Source organism: Callorhinus ursinus, unplaced genomic scaffold (genome assembly GCF_003265705.2).
Source record: "Callorhinus ursinus isolate GAN/ISIS: 27379988/994484 unplaced genomic scaffold, GSC_fseal_2.0 scaffold12, whole genome shotgun sequence".
Taxonomy (NCBI): domain Eukaryota; kingdom Metazoa; phylum Chordata; class Mammalia; order Carnivora; family Otariidae; genus Callorhinus; species Callorhinus ursinus.
Genome location: NW_027397074.1, coordinates 13,159,567 through 13,183,377, shown reverse-complemented (window position 1 = coordinate 13,183,377; position 23,811 = coordinate 13,159,567). Strand labels below are relative to the sequence as shown.

The 23,811-nt window shown below is 36.4% G+C and overlaps 1 protein-coding gene across 2 annotated transcripts in view; it reads left to right on the top strand.

Annotated features, from left to right (window-relative positions):
* SEMA3D (semaphorin 3D) overlaps positions 1–23,811 on the top strand; it is a 197,685-nt gene that overhangs the window by 161,208 nt on the left and 12,666 nt on the right. For both annotated transcript variants that reach the window (XM_025873256.2, XM_073898732.1), the window contains exons 12-16: positions 8,356–8,578; positions 10,714–10,802; positions 12,637–12,678; positions 15,462–15,619; positions 17,842–17,906. In XM_025873256.2, coding sequence (XP_025729041.1) covers positions 8,356–8,578; positions 10,714–10,802; positions 12,637–12,678; positions 15,462–15,619; positions 17,842–17,906 — 577 coding nt within the window. The remainder of the gene's footprint in view (positions 1–8,355; positions 8,579–10,713; positions 10,803–12,636; positions 12,679–15,461; positions 15,620–17,841; positions 17,907–23,811) is intronic.

The window sequence follows — 23,811 nt, the reverse complement described above, 5'->3', positions numbered from 1 at the left end:
GAGATCTGTACTTTGAACAGATTTTTAAGTGCACAATACACAGTAGCCTGTAGATAATGTTGTGCAACAGATCTCTGGAACTTATTCATGTTGAGTAACTGAAATTGTATACCTATTCATGAATGACATCCCACTTTCCACTCCCTGCAGCCCCAGGCAACCAGTTTTATCCTTTGCTTTTATGCGTTTGACTATGTATGTAAGCGGAAGTATGCAGGGTTTTTTTTTTTTTTACCTTCTGGACTAACTTACTTCACTTATCAAAATGTGCTCTAAATTCATCCACACGGCACATATGGAAGGATCTCCTTTTTAAGATGGAGTAATATTCTTTTGTGTGTACATATTACATTTTTTTTACCCATTCATCAGTTGATGGACCTTTAGACTGTTTCCACCTACAGTATGAAGGTTACTCAAAATGTGAAAAACAGAACTGGCGTATGATCCTGCAATCTCACTTCTGGAAATTTATCCACACAAATTGAAATCAGGGTCTTGAAAAGAGATTAGCATTCCCATGTTCACTGCAGCACTATTGACAGCAGCCAAAATGTGGAAAGGACTTGTTTTTGAAGTTCAAATATTTAAGAAATGTGTTTCACTATTCTCAAATCATTTTGCCACAGATTTTGACAATTTCTAAACCTCTAATTTTGTAAAACTAACTTCATTTTTAAATTCCATTTCCTCCTAAATACTTACTGCTTTTACTATGAAATGTTTTAGCTTTACTTTCAGAGATCGAAATTTACATATGATTTTCCCAACTACGTAGGGAGCAAAAAGAGGTTGTTATAGGCACTCTTTTAATTCCATGATTTGATTATACTATGGATGCATGTAAGTCAAGTGAAATATCAAATCAACTAAGCCAACCTCCTTGTTCCTATTTATTGGCCCTCATAACCTGTAAAAACTTGACTAAGAATTGTTAAATCTCAAGTAATCCCTGAGTAAACATCCCCCCCTTCAATTCTATTTTAGGCATTTAGATCTTTAGAAAAATTTAACATCCTTTTTTCCTTGTATGCATGGATTAATCAACTAGCTATTTCATTTAACCAACCCACTACAAAATGCCAACATTAACGTTTTAATGTCAAGTAATTTTTCAACTACCACCACCAAATGTAAAATAATGAAACCTCTCCCTTTCTATAACATTTCAAATCTTTGTCTGAACAAGAAGCCCCAACGTGTACAACTCCTCATATGGGCTTTTCTCTAGAGTAAATCAAAGGTAAAGCCTAAACATTTCCCACCCCAGCGCCCCTTATTGGCTCTCTTCTCTGCTATCAGATAAAATCTCCTACACTCACCATGTGAGTGTGGATATGTCTAACAGTCCTTATTTATTTCCACCAAATTATTAAACTTTCTAACACTATAAAAGACGTTGAAAAGTTACAAAGTTCTTTTGATTCCAGGTCCGCTGGAAACACTGTCTTATCAAATGTGCTTCCACGAACCAGCTGTGGGTCCTGGGCATATCCACCTGGGCTAAGAAGGCCATTTTTACTTTAATGTGTCAAAGCATCACTGACTTGACTGAGATTGATTTGTGATTTTGCTTGAGAAAAGCAAATCCCTGAGAAATTGTCATAGAGTAATAACACGTAATGTTAATAATGATCTATATTTAGTAACGTGATCTATATAGCGGACTGGATATATGCAATGGCACTTCATCTAGAACTAGAGTGATTCCTTAGACATTCCAACTTTTACTTTGACCCAAGTTCTCAACAGAAGAGGTCTGTGATAACCATGGAATCCACAAGTTTCAAAACTCTGTGGGCACCCTATCTTATCTTCCTGATCTACAAAAATTGTCCCTCATGAGCAATGACATACTCTTGTAATACATTCTTTTTCATACAGCTGATGATTGTTAGAATTGTATGTCTTCATTAATCTAAACTAGATCTGAGTTGTGATGTAAGGTGGCCCAAGTTAGTAAGGATTTTCTTCTTGTAGAAAAGAAATGTTTGAAGGCTGAATTCAAACATAGTGTGCAAAAAGAAAAATACATAATTCAAAAATAGCATCCTCTGTCACCTCATACCTGTCAGAATGGCTAAAATCAATAACACAAGAAACAACAAAGGTTGATGAGGATGTGGAGAAAAAGGAACCCTCATGCCCTGTTGGTGGGATGCAACCTGGTGCAGTCACTCTGGAAAACAGTATGGAGATTCCTCAAAAAATTAAAAATAGAACTACCCCTATGATCCAGGAATCTCACTACTGGGTATTTACCCTCCAAAATACAAAAATGTGAATTCAACTGGATACATGGACCCCTATGTTTATTGCAGCATTATTTTCAATAGCCAAACTATGGAAGCAGCCCAAGTGTCCATCAATAGATGAATGGAGAAGTTCTTTATCCATTCATCTATTGATGGACACTTGGGGTGCTTCCATTATATATATATTATATATATATATATACACACAAACAATGGAATATTATTCAGCCATAATAAAGAATGAAATCTTTCCATTTACAACAACAAGGATGGAACTACAGAGTATAATGCTAAGCAGAATAAATCAGAGAAAGACATACCATATGATTTCACTCCTATGTGGAATTTAAGAAACAAAACAAACGAACAAAGGAAAAAAAGATAGAGACAAATAAAAAAAAACAGACTCTTAACTGTAGAGAACAAACAGATGGTTACCAGAGGGTGGGTAGGGGATGGGTGAACTAGGTGATGGGAATTAAGAGCACACTTATCATGATGAACACTGAGTAAGTTATAGAATTGTTGAATCACTATATTGTACACCTGAAACTAATATAACACTGTATGTTAACTATACTAGAATTAAAATTACAAACTTAATTAAAAAATAGTATCCTAAACTTCCTTTTGGTTTGTACAGTGTTAGACTGTGATAGTCTTACCAAACAGGACTGAAAAATAGTGGAAGAATTCCCTCACAGCATCTCACGCTAGCTTCCCATTTAGGTACCTGCACAATATGGCTAACATTTTGTTGTTGTTTGTTTTTGTTTTAAGTAAGACTTTCCTAGTTCATTAAAAATCTGTGGGAAACTTTGGGAAAATCTCATTTTATGCACCACTAGCTTGTAGAGACCTCAGTTATATTAAATTCACAGTTTTATTTTCTTCCCAACATCTGTTCACTGTGTAGCCTTCCTCTTATTGGATAACAAACTGTTACTATGTCCCCACCCCTAAATTACCAGGGATATCTTTAATTCTATCCCTTCAGCTTTTTGATTCCAAAAGAGAGCAGCAAAGACAGGTGTACAATCTGGACCTCCTGATTCTAAGTTCCCAAATCTTGACTATACTTAACCAAGGGCGTATGACACTCATTTTCAATTAACTGTAAACAGGCTGTGTTTCTCTGAAACCCTGAGAGGCAACCGATTTCTAACATTTCTCAATTACTCTTTTTAGCCAGCGTTCAGCTTTCTTTTCCATGGGGCCAACATTCTCTTTTAAAATGAAGTTGTCCAAATCCCAAGCCACTTATTATGTTCAGTAGTGTTTTCCTTTTTCTTGTATAGAAATTCCTCTAAAAGAAACTTTAAAAAAGAGAGAGAGCTACTGCCATATTTTGTTAAATGTCTTGCAAGATTAAATTCAGCTTAAAACTATTTAACTTAGAAAGTAAATGGTCCAAAATTGTTGGCTTAATTGTTGTCTTTAAATTACCACCCAGTTAGGGTAGACAGAATCCAACCTTTGTACAAGCTGGGGAGCTTACTATTACATTTTTAGGTCCAGAGGTTAAAATTCATTTGCTAGTACTAAATAAAATTTTGAATGGATATTTGCAGCTAGGAAATTCATTTCTTCAAATGCTAGAAAACATAATTGCTTTATTAGATACTGAACAATAAAGAGGAAACTTGAGATTTTTTTTAACCTTTTAAACATAGCAGGATATTCAAGGTTCAAATATAACAACAATAAAGCTGGTTTTTAATGCAAAAAAAAATAGAGAAAGAGATGAATGTACCTGTATATTTGCACCCCTGGCCTTTCTGCCTCTGACATTAAATACAGGATCTTTCCCCATCTGTGTTATAAACTGACTTTTGGATGAATCAGCAAGGGGTTAGGATGGCACCTATGAAATTGCCTTTTTATATATATATATAAATAAAAATCAGACTTCCTTTACATATGTAGCTTAGTTTTCTCAGCTTGCTAAAAATGAAAGCCGGGTTTAGTCTTCCCTTGCGCCACGCCTTTCTTCCCTCACGAGTCAATCCTCTGATTTGTTTAAAAGGAAAGTGCAACCTGTAGAGAACAGCCTGAAGCAGGAGGGGGAGAAAACTTTTAACAGCTGTCTGGTGCCTTGCCAAGGGACAAAGTTCTCTCATTGGATAAAACCTATTTTTCGCTTCTTATCCATCGCTTCCCACTGCACTGCTAAAGGCCCTATACAAACAGGCAGATCTGCCAAGCACAACACAGTCACACCTCGCCAGCCGTGCGTGCAACCAGCCCTGAAAGATAGGTGCCGAACCAGGGCTGGCTGCTGGTGGGCTCCCCGCTTTCCTTTCATGGTGTGCCTGGGCAGGTCCCTTTTTTAGAACGCTCTTGTGCTGCTATTGTTTCCAGCAAGATACTCACATTTTCAAATTTTGGTATAGATTTTTTCTTTACTCCTCAAAATTTAAACTATCTTAAGAGTTTTTCAACACAGTAGGTGGAGACACAGGTAAGTTCCCTGATTTATTTCCTACAGGAACTGAAGTGGTAGAACTCAGGCAAATGTTAAGAAACCTGGCGCCGCAAATAAATGGTTCTCTATCATAGAGTCAGATGGACTGTGTTACTAGGTAGAAATTAAGAGGACATACATACAGACAAAAATTCACGAGATTTTTAATACCTGAGATGTAGAGCTTCAGTAGGAACATTTCCTAGGGTTTTTGGAGGAAACTAATAGGATCATTTACTTCAGATGTACGTTTTCCCACACTTCTTTTTTTTAAAGATTTTATTTAGAGAGAGCACAAGTGGGGAGAGTTGCAAAGGGAGAAGGAGAGAGTGACCCTCAAGCAGACTCCTCACTGAGTACAGAGCACGACGCAGGCCTCGATCTCTCGACCCTGAGATGGTAACCTGAGCCGAAACCAAGAGTCGGATGCTCACATGACTGAGCCACCCAGGCACCCCTTGCCCACATTTTCTTTTTCCTTTATGGGATTTTTCTTTCCTTCTTTACTGTCTTACCTGCTTAGGTTGCTTGGCATCTCGTTATTTTTAGATCTGTGTGCTACACAGCTGTATGATATCAAAGGAAATATTCTACTGTTTTTAATGTGCTAAAATAACAATATTTAGTTCAAACTGTACTATCTTAAACCTCAGGGAGCAACTCTACCAAATCACTTTCGTTTGTGAAAGCAGAGTGGAGACGCGGACCTCAGAGATCATGCACAGCAACCTAAAGGATAAAGATCTTATCCAAACACTGGCAGCATGCCAGATGGAAAAGCTGCCATAGAAAAAAATACATTTCCAAAGATCATTTTATAATAGTCAATAGAAACCAGGTTTTCCTTCTCTTCTTTTTTTCTTAGATTTTATTACCCTTCAACCTTCTTGTCAGAGGTGAGCAAGGAGGAAAATGGTCATGTTTGCTTCTTTGCTAAATTGTTCATGTCTTCATTCCTCTATACTTTACTCATATGAAAATTCCTAATTATTTAAAACTTTGGTATCAAAAACTGTGGCTTGAATGTCATGATATTTCTTTTGGAAATTGGCTACTTGCATAACTAGAGCTGCAAGGTCAAAAGAAAAAAAATTTTCTTAAGCTGGAGGGCTATTTGAAAAATGTAATGCAAGCAAAATCATGCTTTTGCTTTGATTTTAATGATAGACCAACCAGGTTGTACCTCAGGCAGTATAAGCCATAAGCCCACTATGAGTCGCCTTTGACGGAGCCTCAAACGTGCAGCCTGTAATTGGGCAAGAGCTTTGTATCATTTGAGCTCCACATCCTTTTGAGTTGTAGCTTAATCTATTTAATATAGGGTTCCTTCCATTATCAAGTTGACAGATTCCACTTGGCTGGAGGCGAAGTGCTAGAAACAATGACTAAAGACAGATCTTTAGACCAGCAGCCAGCTAAGAATATGCTAAGTAATTACCAAATGGCTAATATTCTGTACCTCTTTGGTGCAGACCTGGGACAAATAAATAGATATCAGGAAAACCTTAGTTTTTTTAAGACCAGACGTGAGATTTCTGTAAAAGATAGAAATATTCTCAAATTACAAATGGAAAATCATTAACAGTTTTTAGTACAACTTCTTTGAGATTTCTTCTAATTTAGTGACCCATTATGATTTTATTCCTATAAAATTGGAGGTCAGGGTCATATATTACGACTAATTCCAGTATATTTAATTCCTTGAGAATGATCCTCTTGAGTTCAAGGATCTGAGAAGTATACTTTGAAGCCTTGACAAAATTCCAATTAGAGCCTGGTATAAATGGCTCAGTTCAGGGGAGATTATGTTTCTTGTCTAAATATGAAAACAGGGAGAAAGCAGAGCTTTCTTATAGACTTTCCTTGATGTCACTCATTTTCTTCTCTACACCTGCAACATAGAGCCAAAGTTTTCCATTCCACAAGAATGTATTAGTCCATTAAGAATTCAAATGTGATGACAGAATTGTTCTGAATTAACGTTCTGAATTATAATATTTTGAAATAATAAAATAAATTTGGTATGTGGAAGGGTAAATATTTGGTAACAAAATCAAATTATGAAAGAATTCTCTTTGTATTCTTGTTCTTTGGATAAAGGCACATCAAATTCATTTAATTTGTACTAGTTTGAACTTTTGTGTTTTACCACCAGGGGGCAGGGTATGCTAACTATTGAATTAGTGAACACAAAAAGCACACAAGAGGCAATTTCAGACAGAAGTGAAAAATTCCCTGAATGGTTTCTGCACAGATCCTTTAGGGAAAGAGCTTTTGAATTGTTCACAGCATAATTTTCACACCAGCTATAAAAAAACTAATTACAGTGTAAAACTATTAAAGCTCTTTTAAAGTAATTTTTATGATGTGGTGATTTGTTCCATTTAATTTTTAATAATCATGGGTTAATTTAAAACTGCAGTCATAAATGAATGAAAAGAAATTGAAAATAATGGTTTCTCATATATTCCTATGTTTATAGATCACTTTCTTCATAATTATTTCAACTCAAATTTCATGTATCTTTTTAGGAAACAGTAATCTTCCTAACAAATTCACTGTGGGAACTTTAGAAAATACAGAAAAATATATATAACTTAGAAAGTTTTTGAGAAACTTGGGAAGCCTGAATAAGCAAGGATAATCTGTTTTACTAGGTTCTCTTTGATGACCATTAGCCATTTCACCTGCCAACAAACAGAGACAGCTGTCTTTTGGGATCTGAAGTTAATTCAAGAAAAGAACAGTTCAAAAGACAACAGAAACATGTAGCATGGGGTTTTATGGTCAGCTTTCTGAGGTCAGACTTTTTGGAAGGAAAGACAATTGCCTTGGGATTGAAATTATAAATTTTCACTTGTGCTAGTGTAACTGAAAAGAGTATTTCAAAAGCAAAATCCCAAATAGGCATAAAGGACTTAAAATATATACAATTTTGAATTGAGGTTATAATTGACATACTAGTTTCAGATGTGCAAAGTGATGATTTGATATTTGTATATCTTGAAAAACATGCAGTAAGTTCAGTTAACATACATCACCATACATAGTTACAGAATTCTTTTTCTTGTGATGAGAACTTTTAAGTATATTCTCTTAGCAACTTTCAAATATGCAATACAGTGTTATTAACTCTAGTCACCATTCTAGCAACTATATTCCCATCATGTGATTATTTTAAAACTGGAAATTTGTACCTTTTGACCCCCTTCACTCATTTTGTTGGTCCTCCCACTCCCTGCCTCTGGTAACCACCAATCTGTTTTTTGTATCTGAATTTGGTGTTTTTGTTTTTAAGATGCCACATGTAAGTGAGGTCATACAGTATTTGCCTTTCTCTGTCTGCCTCATCTCACATAGCATAATGCCCCCTGGGTCCATCCTTGTTGTCTCAAATGACGAAATTCTGCTTTTTTTTTATGGCTGAATAATATTCCATTTTAAAAATTAAAGTATTTTTGAGAGAGGAAACTGGATTAAAATATATTCAAGGTAAACTGCTTTTATTTACAAGGACATGTGATTCCATATTGATCCTGTTGATCATTCCTTTAATATTATCAATGGTAAGTCTTAAAAACCTTATTCCTCAGGTACATGAACAATGTCTGTATTCCTCTCTACATTTCTTTTCAGTGTCCAAGCAAAACCTATGATCCACTGATTAAATCCACGCGAGATTTTCCAGATGATGTCATCAGTTTCATCAAGCGGCACCCTGTGATGTTTAAATCAGTATACCCAGTTGCGGGAGGACCAACATTCAAGAGGATCAATGTGGATTACAGACTGACGCAGATCGTGGTGGATCATGTTGTTGCAGAAGATGGTCAATACGATGTAATGTTCCTTGGAACAGGTATGCTAGAACCAGATTATGCTTTCTTCCAAAAGAATTTTTCACTATTAGACAAAGAAAACAAAACTTCAAAAAGATTATTGGTAAAAATCAAGTTGAGCAATTATTAGCTAATATCTAGTCAGTATATCTTACCATTACATAACACATGCTTTTAAGTGACAGTTACAAATATCTCCCCACCTCCTTTGGTATTTTTTGAGATTTCAAAATATATTTGTATGTTATGACTACAAAATACCTGCTGAGATTAGGTGCTCAACATATATTTGTTGATTGACTATGGACTAAGATTAAACAAGTATGGCAAAGCAATGTTTATTTTCAAACTTCACATTTTCCTCTCTCTAGGGAGACTTTTTGATAAGCCCCCTCAAAGGATCCCTTCACCCAATTTTGAGAATCGCTGACTGAGTTAAGATGCTTTTCAAAAAATTAAGCAACAGTTTGTAAGTCTTTAAGTAGAAACTCGTTGGAAATCATTTTTCCTGTCTTTGAATTTTGTGGATTAAGTATAACTTTCATTATTAGAGCCCATTTTACTTAATTTTTTGTCTGTCAACTCAGTAATTATAAAATGATTAAAAAATATTTTTCCAGAAAAAGAAATTATAGCTTATTTAGTATGTCTCAAAAAAAAAAGAAAAAGAAAAAAAGGTATCATTTAATAATACCATGTGAATTCAAATGTCAGTAAGGTAACATGCATCATTTAGACAAAAGTACTTCATCATGGATGTTATATGATTTAGTGAATCAGACCTTGCATAAAAAAATAGAAATTAATGGGTTTTCAAGAAATGGACATTTTTATTGAAATAGGTTTTCAGAACTACAGAACAGTTTTATTTATTTATTTTTTAAATATAGTGGTTTTACAAAAGTAGTGTTTGTCAGGGAGTGTGTGTCTCACACACTTAGAGGGCTTTCTGGAATACTATTTGTCAAGCCTGATTATGTTGCAGATGGCAATACCAAGACCCAGGAAAGGAAGTGATGCTTTCAAGACTGTAGAGATTACTACTGAAGTGACAAAATTTGAAATAATTAATCTCTCACGAATTCTAAGGAGTTTGCCCCTTAATGTGCAGAACCCACCCAAAGCATTCCTAGGTCAACATTTCCAGTGTTGTAAATGCCATTCAGCCACTAGGTGGTACTACCTAACTTTTGCTGAGAAAATTATAAGGTAAATAAGATGGGTAGATTTTCAATTATGACATTTGGAAAATGTATATTTAATATTTTTCAAAGATCCTAGAATCATTTAAAAACAGAGTTAAATAATTCAGACTATTTTGTGCAAATAGGATCATTACCATACATGTGAATGTTCTTCAACCACAGTGCCAGAATTTAAAAGCATCTATTTTGTATAAGTTAATTTCCAAATGAGGCTTTTATTGTTTTTTGTTTTTTCTAAAACATTCTTTTGATTGTCTTTCTGCAATAGCCTGCCACCTTGGAAACTGCAATAGAAGATCCTGTGTTTAAGGCATCTTTACTAAATGTCAATTTTTGGTTTATAGTCTTTCAAATTTGGGTTACTCTTTTAAGTTAAACTAAAATAATTTTAAACAAAACTTCAGTTTCTAGCCCATTAATAAGGTTTCTGTAAATAAAATATGTTTGATGAGTGCACTACAATTTTCCCCATGTAGATGGCTTCAGTGATTTCTCTATCATTTGTTAACATGCTTTAAAAATGTATATATCCTACTTTTCGTGGTAAGTTGGATATAAGTACTAACTAAATACTTCTTACACTGAGAGAGAAAAAAACTTAGTATATTTTCACCTTTCAAATTAAGTTACAACAAGGTCATTCCACTTTAGTTATAATTTCAACCAATATTTAAATGAGACATGTATATTCCTTTTGCTAGCAATGTACTTCAAGTACACGTCTTTTAATATTTTCTTTATAAATATGTTTTATGAGCTAAAAACTATCATGTTTTGGAAGGAGAGAATCCAATCCACTAAACTTCCTTTCTTGCATGCTTTATTTAATCTGACTTCTTGAGAGGCATTGAAAGAAAAATGAGGGGAACAATGTCAATGTTCCTAAGCATATACTTACAGCCAAACACTGAAGTAGAAATAGCAGGATCATAGGTCATGTATTTTTTCAGACATTGGGACAGTCCTCAAAGTGGTCAGCATTTCAAAGGAGAAGTGGAATATGGAAGAAGTAGTATTGGAGGAGTTGCAGATATTCAAGGTAAGACAATCCATAGTTCCAGAAGAAATGGTGAAACTTAACAGCTCTTGGTATAGAACAATATGTTGAAACACATCATCACTTTTCCTGGAGATGTCTGTGCACTTAGCTCTTTACTTTCCTTCTCCTTAGGCAATGGAAAAAAAGTTGTAAAAGCAACTGAGAATGGGACTCCCCTTTCCCTGTAGAATACCACTAAATTCAGGGCTCCTGGGATTGCCCCTCATTACTTTATTCTCTAAGCATATGGTCAGACAAATCGCCACAGTAGATGAAAGCCTGGGGTCTCTTTGACTATCCAGATGCTTTTCTACTTTATAAATTCTACTTTTCAATTTTTCCTCAATTGAATTTGAGAAAACTGGAAGAGTGTATAAATCACACGTCCCTGCTTTTTTGTAAGGAATTTTTTTTAAAGGCTGTATGATATGTAAGTCTTCATTCTTTATGTATGCTACATTCCCCTAAAGAGTTAGTAGATCTAAAATAATAGTTTTCTGGATTTGGGGAATGTCTGACTTTTAACAGTACATTTGAATTGTGGTGTTCTTTGTAGATGCTCAGTGACATTTAGTTTAAAATTATTTTCTGAGAATAACATTAGAAATAAAATTGTATTTCTGAGAGGAGCCTTTAAAAAATATGTTGTTCCTTTCATAGCATTTTTGTTGAGATGGTTCATTAAAATGGGCTGTTTCCCTGTGAACATCTATTGCCTTAAAATGGAGTAGAGCCCTCCATGGGGAGGAAAGCAAGGTAATTAACATGCTGAGTTCCACAGGATCCTGTTTACATTGTGATGATAATAGTGGTCAAGGAGTTAACTAGAACAAGATCTGCTATCTGGCATCTACCAAAAACAGTCTTGGGTGGTTCCTGAGGGAGAAGTAGATGTCAAATGTAAGTGTGCACCCAGAAGCCAAAAATAAAACTCCCCCAATACATAGGGCACATTAGAATAAGGTTTACTTATTGACTGTTAGTGATCAAGAGGAATTGTTCGGATTCCACTGTTAAGATTAAGTAATGAATCTGTTTTCTTCATTTAAGAAAAAAGTTACTGGATAGAACTTTCTCATTTTAACATCTTCCTTTCATTTTTTATGTATTTTCTTAAACTTTTCATATCTGCTTCTGTTCATTGGTTTGACAATATTGGCCAGTGATAAATGAATGAATAGTAAATAGGTAGATGATAAGTAGATGAAAAAATTTTAAAGCATGCCATCCTTTAGTTTGGTAGCTTTTGTGTTCATATTTCTAATTTTATATTGCATGCACAACGCCATAATTTCTATAAATAAAGCTAGCCTTAGTTCACATCACAAAATCATGTGCATCAGTAGCTTGCAGTGTCCCATAAAGAATATGCTCATCCACAAGGAGCACTATAACTTTTCAGAACTCTGCTACTTGAACAAGTTTTTAAACTACTGATCTAAGTAAGAGCAGAACGAGGTAATAAATAATTATGGAGATGTTCTTGTCAACACTAGTTTGAATTATATGGAAGCAGTTAAGATAAGCAGATTTAGAAGGAGAAGCCTTGTGGGTAACTGGGAGTGATTTTCAATGCAGAGTCTTTCTTCATACGTTTAGGTAATTTTTCTGTAATAAGATACTTTAAAATAACTATTTTGATAATTTCTATTAAGGTAGAATTACAACGCATTGGAAGGAAATAGCAAACATTAATATCCTTTCTCCCCCTCCCCCGTGTAACAGACCCTTGAAGTTTACTTCAGTGATCTTTGGTACATGACAAAACAACATATCGGCTACTATAAAAGACTGTTAATGATTATCTTTATTAACATTTGACTTCTTTTTTCAGCACTCATCAATCATCTTGAACATGGAGTTGTCTCTGAAGCAGGTACTTTCTAATTTTTGTGTAAATATTAGCTACAGAAGCAACAAGTTCCTCGAATTCAAGTTCAGTTTAGGAAAAATCTATTGAAGTTGGAAGTTAAACTATAAATAATATAAAAAGCTCTAGATTATTTGTTTCTTTTATAACCTCTTAGAGGCCACTGTGGCAGTCTTGTTTTAGGAGAAGTAGAACCAAGTACCATTAAGTGAATGATATATTCTCCCCTTCCCTCGGCTCTTGAAAACTGAGCTCACTTTCTTTGTCTCTTGAGGATGTGTTTCTGTCAAGGCCATAAGAAATGTAGAATACCAGCCCTAATCACTAAAAATGATTTTTAACCAGGGACTCTAGAAGTTAGACTACGGACTGTGGTGGCGAAGAGCGCAAGAGTCAACCTCCATCCTTCCACTTCGTATCTTACTCCTGGAATCAATTTCCTTAATAGTGAAGTTAGGGAAATAAAATCCACCTCCTAATAAGTGGATGCTGCATGCAAAATTCTAGACAGAGAGTTGGTACATTGTGAGTGTAAAGTAAATGGTAGCTAATAATAATATTTATTAGATTCCACAGTTCTCAGATACGATACTCCAAATCCTAGTTGATTCAAGAGGTTCAGACTTGCATTAGGCTAAGAAAGTTATGGGACAATGTGTTGAACCGTAAGGTGTTGCCAACATTGTCTTAATCTACTATGCCTAGTAATGATGCAGAGATTATTAGGGAAAAGATCTAAACAGGTTTCTTCTTTGGTCTTTTCCATTAATTTGTCCACTCAACATTTAGTTCTTGAAGGCCTACTACTGCCCTTGGAGGGTGCAGAAATGAATGAATGGCATAGCCCTTAACTTCCAGAAGCTCACAGTGGAGCCAGGAGATGAAGAGGGAGCACAGTGACAATGCAGAGCAATAATGGAAGCACATACTGGGGGACAGAGGGGAGTCTAAGAGGGAGCCAGGTGGAGCAGCACAAAGAAGACCGTGTACCCAAACTATGAAGGATGTTTCAGTTAACCAGATAAATTCAAAGAGGGTGGGATGAGGAAGCCTATGCCAAGGGGAGGAGGAGAACATCTGGAAAGGTGTGAAGAGCGAGAGACCATGGCTTCTTCTAACAAGTTTGTGGACACTTAGAGCGAAGGGCATATGTGTATGCAGGAGACAAGGAGGCTAGAAACGAATCTGGGATTATAAGACAGAGCAAGATTAGGTGCGTTCTTCTATGTCCTCCTAAGGGGTTTAAAAATTTTATCTGAGGACAATGAAAACTTTTAAATATTTTCACCAGGAATGTGTTGTGATAAGATTTTCCTCTTAGGAAGGTCGATGTGGTGTGGTGGCAGTGTGGCAGAATGGGCTGAGTCCTGGGGTTGAAAACAAGACTGAAGCCAGCGGAAATATTAGGACACTTACAAGTAATCCAGGACAGAAATGATTAAGACTAAGGTGGTCACAGTGGCAGAAGCAGTGGAGAGGAAGAGAAAGAAGTCAAGAGCTCTGTGTAAGAGAAAGGAATAGATATGGTGGCCAACTGAGAGAGAGGGGACTCAGGGACAACTGCCCCCTTTGTGTCCTGGGTGACTGGGGATGGGCCTCTCACCGAGGCAGGGTAGCAGGGCTAGATTGCAGGCAATCAGTATGTCCACCTCAGTGCTGCTTTCAAGATGCCACTGACTCTTTGGAGAATAAGAAAGGCAAAGGAATGAGCATAGAAAAGAGGGGACACCTAACATTTAATGCAAAGAAAGGAATCATCAAAGGAGACCAAAGTCTTAGGCAGGAATAAAGACAGAGCACGAGGAAAAGTGAAGAGAGTTTCAAAGACGATGTCATTCTTGGCGTCACACACCACAGAGAATTTAAGTAAAACAAATACTGAACAGGGGACATTGCATTTAGCAACCGGGAAGTCCTAACTGATGTTGTCATGGGCTAGAGAGGTATAAGACAGATTTCTGTAGGCTGAGTACATGTATGATGTTTATGTCAATATTTATTTCTCAAGTTTTCCCCCTTCATTAAATGTTTGACATGGTCCAGGAGTGTTAACCATGAGTTCCCCCAAGGCACAGGCTCTGGCTTCTTCAACTATATCATCCCTCTCCCTACGTCCTCCAGCACATACACTTCAGTGAATGCATCTAAAGATCAGTGCATTATTTTCAGGACTCATTTTCAAAATGGGATTTTATGTGCTATCCTGCAGCCTTTCATTTGTGATATGGCATCTTTCAAGCCTCCTTAATACTTTCTTCACAGCGATACTAAATATGTTCTCTCCCTCTTATAACCCATTTTCCTTCAGGGATCAGTAAATACTTCATTAGCAAGTGAGATGGTTCAAACCACAAGAAAGTTTTATAAATTCTTTTTCAGTCATCTCTGATGGAGGAAGCCACAGCAGAGGAAGACCATCAGTGTTGCCTAAAGCATCTGTGCTTGATATAATCTACCAAAGCATATTTTCAACCATTGAGAAAGAATTTGACGTCTTAATTCCTCAGTCTAACAGCTGGTTTTTGACCTTCTTAAATTACGGCCAAGGTTATTCTAGCTCTAGAGCACTGTCCATTTCAGTGTCAACATCATCCAGCCACCATCCTGCCAGGAGTAGAAGTGATTGACTTACATTACTCCTTGTTATGTTTCTGCACAAGTGTTTATGTTCTGTATAAGGGACACTTGATGAGACAGATTGAGGTCTGTGGTGTGGTATTCAAGAAAGGGAAGTTTTTAAGACTAGTCTGAAAGATGCTTCCAATTCATTTGTCTTGCCTGATTTGTAGCAACAATTGTACGTTGGCTCCCGCGATGGGTTGGTTCAGCTCTCCTTGCACAGATGCGACACGTATGGGAAAGCCTGTGCAGACTGTTGTCTGGCCAGAGACCCCTACTGTGCCTGGGATGGAAATGCATGCTCTCGATACGCACCCACTTCAAAGAGGTAAGAGGCACAGAGTTAAGGGCCTTCTTTTCTACAAAGTGAATATCTCACACGAATACCTTGTCAGAGTTTAAAGAGAAAATAGATTGCAAACCATGGTCTGCAGTAAGACTATTACAATTCAGGGTTGTTTTACACGTGTGCATAAAACTCAATGTTGAAGGAGGTTAAAATAGAGTGTTCTGAAGCTCTGAAATGGGGAACTTTAAAAGTTTGGATAAATTGTTTATATTCTTTTCCCTCATCTACGTTAAATACTATTACAGGTTTGTTTTCCTCGACTACTTTGCCCTTGCTTTCATTCCTCCCTTCTTCCCTTATTTTTAAATATGTATATACTTTGCCTTACTGTTTTGCAAACAATGTATGAATATATGTGTTTGTAAAAGTGTGGATTATATACAGCCCACAGCACATCCCAGTGACTTGGTAAAATTTTATTTTTACTACAGTAACTCTAACTTGGTCAGCTTCTACCACGCAGATATACTTAAATGTCAAAATGTTGCCCTGCTGTTTGCTGTTCATTGCTTTATGTGCTCTTAAAAATCATCCTATTTTGAGCCAACAACACCCAGCTAGAAATTTCTTCTAGACACACATGGGCAAAAGCACCACAAAGTCATTCAAGCACTGATCCGGTTTCAGCACTGTTTTCAATAGCGAAATAATTGGAAAGAAACTGAATGCCATCAATATGACTGATACTGGCTAAATCTATAATGATAATATTTTAAATGTGTATTTAAGTAACTTTTTTTCCTGTAGTACTGTTTAAAGTGTATTTTTCCTCTAGGTAAAATGTCAGCAAATTGTATATGGTATTTTTTTTTTAATCTTTAGGTCTGTATTAACAAAATACGATAACAGGTGAATATAGTTTAGTCCCACTAGTGCATACAACACTTGTTTCTTGTTTGACAAATCAGTCAAATTTCAAAATCCGGAATCACAGATTGAACGTAGAGTATAATAGCAGATACTGCTTAAAATTAGGAGATATTTTATATTCCCTGAAATTTCTGCATTAGATAGGAATGGAGAGATACTATTATTACAAGTTGAAAGTAAAAAAAAACCCAATATTTTTATTATAGTTTCTAGCTAAGGATATACTTGTGATAGTGAGTCCTTGGGGAATATTTTTCTTTTCTAGAAGCTAAAAAACAAGAGTGCTCATTAGTTGGTAATGAACCTTCAGTTTGATGAATTGACCCTGTTTCTTAAGAAGCCAAGATTTAAAAACGTTCTTGACCTTATGTACCTTATACCATCATAATTTTTTCTTATATTTCCCAAGACTGTATCTCTGATCTTGCAGACATGCCACTGTGATATTTTCCCTTACCTTAACATAACGTGCACGTGGGTCAAAAAAATGTATATGATAGATGAATCTTGTTTGGGGTTATCACCTGGTCAGCACTGCCCTTAAGGAACACCCTAGATATTGCAGAGTTTACTGTGACTTTTATAGTTGCTGAAGTGCCAACATAAAATAGCCAAAGCGAATGAGAATATGCTATAAGAGTTTAAAACTTCTTTAATTTTGATCTGGCAGCTTTTTCTTTCTTTAAGCAATAGCTACTGTTTTCTCTTAAGGAAAAGATGTGACAATAATGCACAACACCATTATTTATTATTATCATTATCTCTACTCTCGGAAAAACAATGTGAACAAGCTCTCAGCAGACAGGAGTGACTTTGAGCCATTCCTGCCATATCAAACTTGTACTTCCATTTGTGGTGACAATATTTAACTTGTTGCTTAATCAAATCTATCTAATAATGAATCTTCCTATGGTAAGGAGTTGTGTGTTTGTGTTTACTTTCCTACCCACTAACTAACACTCTTACATCTTATTACTTTCCCACTGACTGATTGAAAAAAAGAGGGTAGGGAGAGTTGTCCCTGTTGGATGGATCTGAAACCCGGATTATATTTATAGTCAACCTGTTCTACTGAATAATTTGTCAAGAGTCAGAGGACTTAAATAAAATTCAAGTCAACTTATTTCCAAAACAGGATTCACTCTGTTAGGACTCTGTTGTTAGTAGTATTTGAATTAAGTTAGAGTGATGGGAATATTGCCCTGTATTTAAGCTAAGCAGTAAGACAAACATAGTTCTGCTTCTGCCACTGTTATTAGTGTTAGAGGCAGACTTTATATAATCCGGCTCTCACGCTTGATGTTCTAAACCATTTAATCCCTTTTCCATAGGCGAGCTAGACGGCAAGATGTAAAGTATGGAGACCCAATCACTCAATGCTGGGACATAGAAGACAGTAAGTATAGCTTTAATATGTTTTTTTCCCATTTAAAATTTTAAGCCTAGTCTTTGTGTGTCTTTTTATTATAGGACTTAAAATATCTATTATATAGGAAGCTCTTATTTTATATAATGTGTATGTTCTGGAAAAGCAACAGGAGATTTTATAAATCAACCCCCTGTCTACATGCCTAAGTGAATAATGCTTTGTTATATCATTATTTGTTTCATATGTCTTTTAAAATTCCTGTCCTTTTTTTGGTACTTTTTACTGCCTTATCCATTCTTGTAAAGTTTAAAAATGCTAATAAAGATAAAACAGGATATAGTCCAAGACATCTGGACATTTAGGGTAAACTCGGAGACCCTCCCAGAAAAGTCTGATGAGCGAGTAGGCACTTGTTAGAAAGTTAGCCTATGCATTATTTGAATTCATGTATTGATTCATGGTTTCATTCAATCAGTAAATGTTTCATAAGTGACTTCCATGTGCATATAATTGTCCTGGGGACACTTTGGGACGAAGCAACTCCTTCGAGAGCTTATGATTCTTTGGGGAGACGTCATAAAGCACAATTAGTGAAATGGGAGTTTAACAAAGAGAGTGATCACCAGAGGCTGTGTTGTTCAGAGAAAATTTCATGGAAGATCTTGGGAGCCTGAGTACGAACGGGACAGAGTGGAGAATAGAGAGGACTTCTGTTGAGTCTGATAACAGAGAAAAGAAACTGTAAGAGTATATATTCCAAAGCTTTTTTTGCGTTCCACTGCCAAGCTCTACCTTCAGACAGAAAGTGTATATGCATGCCTGTGCGCTTGCGCACACAACTGGAGGAAGGAAACTGCCTTATCACCGTTAGTGACCGCCTCCGCACTGAATAAATAACCCAAACTTCATAGTCTATAACTGGTGGCCTAAAAGTTTTGTAGTTTAAAAACAAAACGATTATTTATCATTCATAATTTCACTCTTCTGAAAAATAAGCTCGGGTCCAACATCGTATGTTCAACTCCCGTTCTAAATGTGTGGGAGACTCCCTGTCACGTCCAGGGTTTTATTTAGCAATCGTTACCGTGTGCTCTGATACGGTTTTTCATTCGTGCACGTGAGATTTATCAGGAACCGTTATAGGTATTGAGGATACACAAGTGAATAAGAAAGAAAACCCACGCATCTGTGGAACTTCTGTTCAAGTTGTGTTAGGGGAGGGAACAAGCGGTGAACTTAAAAACCAGTAAAAATAGATTCTTTATTATGCTAAGCGAAATAGGTCAATCAGAGAAAGACATGTATCATATGATCTCACTGATATGAGTGGTAGGGGGTGGGAGGGATGGCGTGGCTAGGTGATAGACATTGGGGAGGGTATGTGCTATGGTGAGAGCTGTGAATTGTGTAAGACTTTTGAATCACAGGCCTGTACCTCTGAAACAAATAATACATTATAGGTTAAAAAAAAAAAAGAAGATAGCAGAAAGGGAAAAACGAAGGGGGGAATTGGAGGGGGAGATGAACCATGAGAGACTATGGACTCTGAGAAACAAACTGAGGTTTCTAGAGGGGAGGGGGGAGGGGGGATGGGTTAGCCTGGTGATGGGTATTAAGGAGGGCACGTTCTGCATGGAGCACTGGGTGTTATACACAAACAATGAATCATGGAACACTCATTCAAAAAAATTAATTAAAATATATATATATTCTCTGTCAGATGGTGATAAGTGTTGTAAAGAAAGTGACACAAAACAATTCCTGCCTCGGGTGGAGACAGCTACTTGCCATATCCTGTTCCTGCTCTGACCCACCACACCCAGCTCTGCTCATCATCAGCATCACTGCCCCCAATCCATTTTTTGTTAAGGTCTCCAGCAGTTTCCTCCTTGCTGGATCCAATGGCCAATTTTCAGTTCTCCTTTTTACTTCATGTCTAACTCCCTCCTCCTTGAAACACATTCTTTGTTTGACCCAGTTCTTATGGCCCCATGAGAGCTGATTGCTTATTATTTAGAAATTTTGTGAGCTGGTTTTAAATCATCAGTGGCTTGATTTCAGCCGTATTGGGAGTTTTTACACCAGGAAAATGAGCAAGCACTACAAATCAGGGCTTTTTGTTTTCAAAGAGTTGGTGACCCAGCACCGGTGGGCTTCATGGCCCCAAATCCTTCAGGCTTTACTTTATCAGCTGCTCCTCTGAGTGTTCTTCATCTGTCCTTTCCATCCTGCCATCCAAACAGAAAACCTCTGCCTCTTCACTGCCTAACACCATCAATTTCAACACAATCAGAGGCAATTCGCTCCCCAATTCTTAGTCCAGTTCCAAACCTTCTCCAGTGTGCCAGATTTGTATGACTTGTATGCCCAGCCAAGGGCTTCTCTTAGAATGCCTAATAAGCATCCTAAATTATATCTGAGAAAGAATTTGTGGTGTCTTTTCCTGCAGACTTCATTGTTCTGCAGCCTTTCCCATATTAATAAATAGCACCCCTATTCACCCAACTGTTTAGGGGAAAAAAACAGCTAGGCGTCATCTTTTTTATTTTTCTCTTCCTTTCACATCCTAGTACCAACCTCTCAATAAGTCCTTATGGCTCTATGGCCACAACCGCACCTACTCCTTAACCCTCTGTACATGTCCACTTAACTGAAGCCACCACCATACCTCTCCGGGAGCTGTTTATGTGGTTCTCCTGCTTCCATGCTTGTACCTGGTCAATCTCTGTCCCACTTGGTAGCCTGAATAACCTTTTCAAAGACTTCAGCTAGATCACATCATTCCCGTACTCAAAATCTCTCACTAGCTTCTGAGAACAGTTAGAAAAAAATCCACAGCATTTACCATGGCCCACAGACTCTGCTTGATCTGGTACATGCCCTGAGCCTCTCTCTCGTCACAGTCATATGGCTCACTCACTGGCTTTCTCTTTTTCAAAAGCCCCAGGCTGGTTCCTGCGGCAGTTAGGTTTCCATTTGTTTCCTCTGTACCTAAAGAACTCTTTCCTGCAAGTAGTTCCATCTTCACACCATTTAATTTCATGTTTAACATGTTAATTTCTCAGAGACACCTATTTTGACCATCCTATCTGAAATACCTTTCTCCCCGTTCTACCTCTTACTTTCTAATCGGCTTTATTCTTATTTGTAGTGCACAACAATGCCAAATACTATATTCTTTATCTATTTCATTCACTTGATGACTTTGTCTCTGTCACTGGAATGTATACTGTGTTGTAGGCACACAAGAATGTTTGTGTAATGCATGGGTAAAGGGAAGGATACTTAGCTGGATAGCATTCGAGCTGCACTAAGAGGGGAAAGGCAACTTTTAAAAGTAGATGAAGCACCAATAATTAAAATCAGAAAGACCTCACATACATTGGGCTAAGTTTGTGAGTTTATGTTTGTCCTGCAGGTTATAAGGAGTTAGTTCGTATTTCTAAGACAAATCATTTTTAAAAAAATAGAATTCACACTGTATAGGAAAAGCCAGAGACAGAGAATCAACTGTGGGAATTCAAGTAGAAGTTATGAGGGTATTTACAAACTAAAGTATTTAAAATCTTAAGGAATTTTTTTGTTAAGTTATAATTGACATGTAACATTATATTAGTTTTAAGTACATAACAATAATGATTCGATATTTGTATACATTGTGAAACAATCACAGTAGGTATAATTAGCATACATCACAACACATAATTGCAAAAAAAATGTTTTCTTGTGATGAGAACCTTTAAGAGGTACTCTCTTTGCATCTTTCATATGTGCAATACCGTATGATTAAGTACAGTCATCGTGCTGTATATTACATCTCTGGGACTTATTTAGAACTGGAAGTTTGTACTTTTTGACCCCCTTCACCCATTTTACCCACCTTCCACCTCCCACCTTGGGTATCCACCAATCTGTTCTCTGTATTTTTGAGCTTGTTTTTTTGCTTTTTTTAAGATTCTGCATATAAGGGAAATCATGTGGTATTTTTCTCTCTGTGACTTACTTCACTTAGCCTAATGTCCTCAAGACCCATCCATGTTGTCACAAAAAAAGCAAGATTTTCCTCTTTTTCATGACCGAAAAATATTCCATTGTGTAGATATATACCACATCTTCTTTATCCATTCATCCTTGATGGCACCTTCCATTGTTTTCATATCTTGGCTATTGTAAATAATGCTGCAGTGAACATGGGGCGATATAGCTTTTCAAGTTAGTGTTTTTATTTTTTTTTCAGGTAAATACCTAGAAATGGAATTGCTAGATCATATGTTAGTTACATTTATAATTTTTTGAGAAACGTCTAAACTGTTTTCCATAGTGGGTGCACTAACTTACATTCCCACCAACAGTGCACAAGTGTTTCCTTTTCTCTACATCCTCGCCAACACTTGTTATTTCTTATCTTTTAGACAATAGTCAGTCTGACAGATACAAGGTCATATCCCTATTGTATATTCTTGACTCCTTTGTTGTAAAATAATTGACTATCTATGTGTGGGTTGATTCCTGGGCTCTTGTTATGTTCCATTGATCTGTGTCTATTTTTATGCCAATACCATACTGTTTTAATTACTATAGTTTTATAATATGGTTTGAAATATGGTTTATTTTTCTGTGAAAAATGTCATTGGAATTTTGATCGTGATTGCATTGAATCTGTAGATTGCTTTGAGTAGTACGGACATTTGACAATATTAATTCTTTTAATCCATGAGCATGAAATACCTTTTCATTTACTTGTGCCTTATTCAGTTTCTTTCATGAATTCCTTATAGTTCTTAGTGTGCAGGTGTTTCACCTCCTTAGTTAAGTTTATTCCTAAGTATTCATTCTTTATGATACAATTGTAAATTAAATTGTTAAAAAATGGGAAATTTAAAACTCAGAAATGAAACAAAAATTATTGGTGACAACAGTAAATTAATTTCCTGCCAAACTGACATAGGAATGACTTTGTGTCAAAGGTCACTGTTTTTACTGATTTGAAAAAGGATTCTGTACAATAAGCTATTTCACTTTTCTCGTGTATTTTGCTAATTTATCTTTTACTAACTTGACCGATTCTTTGGTTAAATCAGTCTAACTGAGCTTCTCCCCAGCCCTTGCCCCATCACCTAACAATCAGCCTGCAAGCTCCCTGCTTTGTTCATGAACTCCTTTTTCTCAGGAGAATGGCATCTGTTACTATGAAATAATGTGTGTCTTTCTCTTCCATGATTGGTACTGGTGATCTTTCTGTGTATTAGGAATTTATTAACTGTGAAAATCACAGATATAATCTGTTGAATTGGCAAGGATAGTGGATATCTTACAAGTTTCAAATGGAATTCACACATTTTGAAAGTTAGATGAGGTTAATTCATAATGGTGTCAGCACGCCTGACTTAATCATTGCTGGTAAGACCCAAACAAGTTCAAAAGAAGTTTCTTCAAAGGAAAGTCTAACTATTGGATAAATGTGCATTCATGCCATTTGCTGATAATTTTGTGTGCTTACATTTAGGATTCACAAAGGTCCCTTAAGCCTTACTCTTCGTTTATGCCTAACATGCTAAGTAGACCCATCTGCAGAATTGAGACATCTGAATATATGATGAAAAAGTGCATGTTCGGGCCAGGCTGAACAGCCGACATTTTTTATTTGATCAAATTTGAGCTACAGATCTTAGATCACACATGGGACACAGCCTTTGGCTACTCTGGATGGAATGTATTTCAGATGCTGCAGTTGATTTACGAGAATAAGGTGTCTGAGACACTGTTCCTTTAGCATCCCATTAACTATCTTATAGCAAATGCATGTTGGGCTTAAGTACCACTCTTTGAATAAAAGAGAACTGTTTTTTGGTAGATAATACAGATAAGGTCCACATTTAGAGTATTAGAGCATCTAGCTCAATATCATCTTTATAGAATTTTATCAAGTACA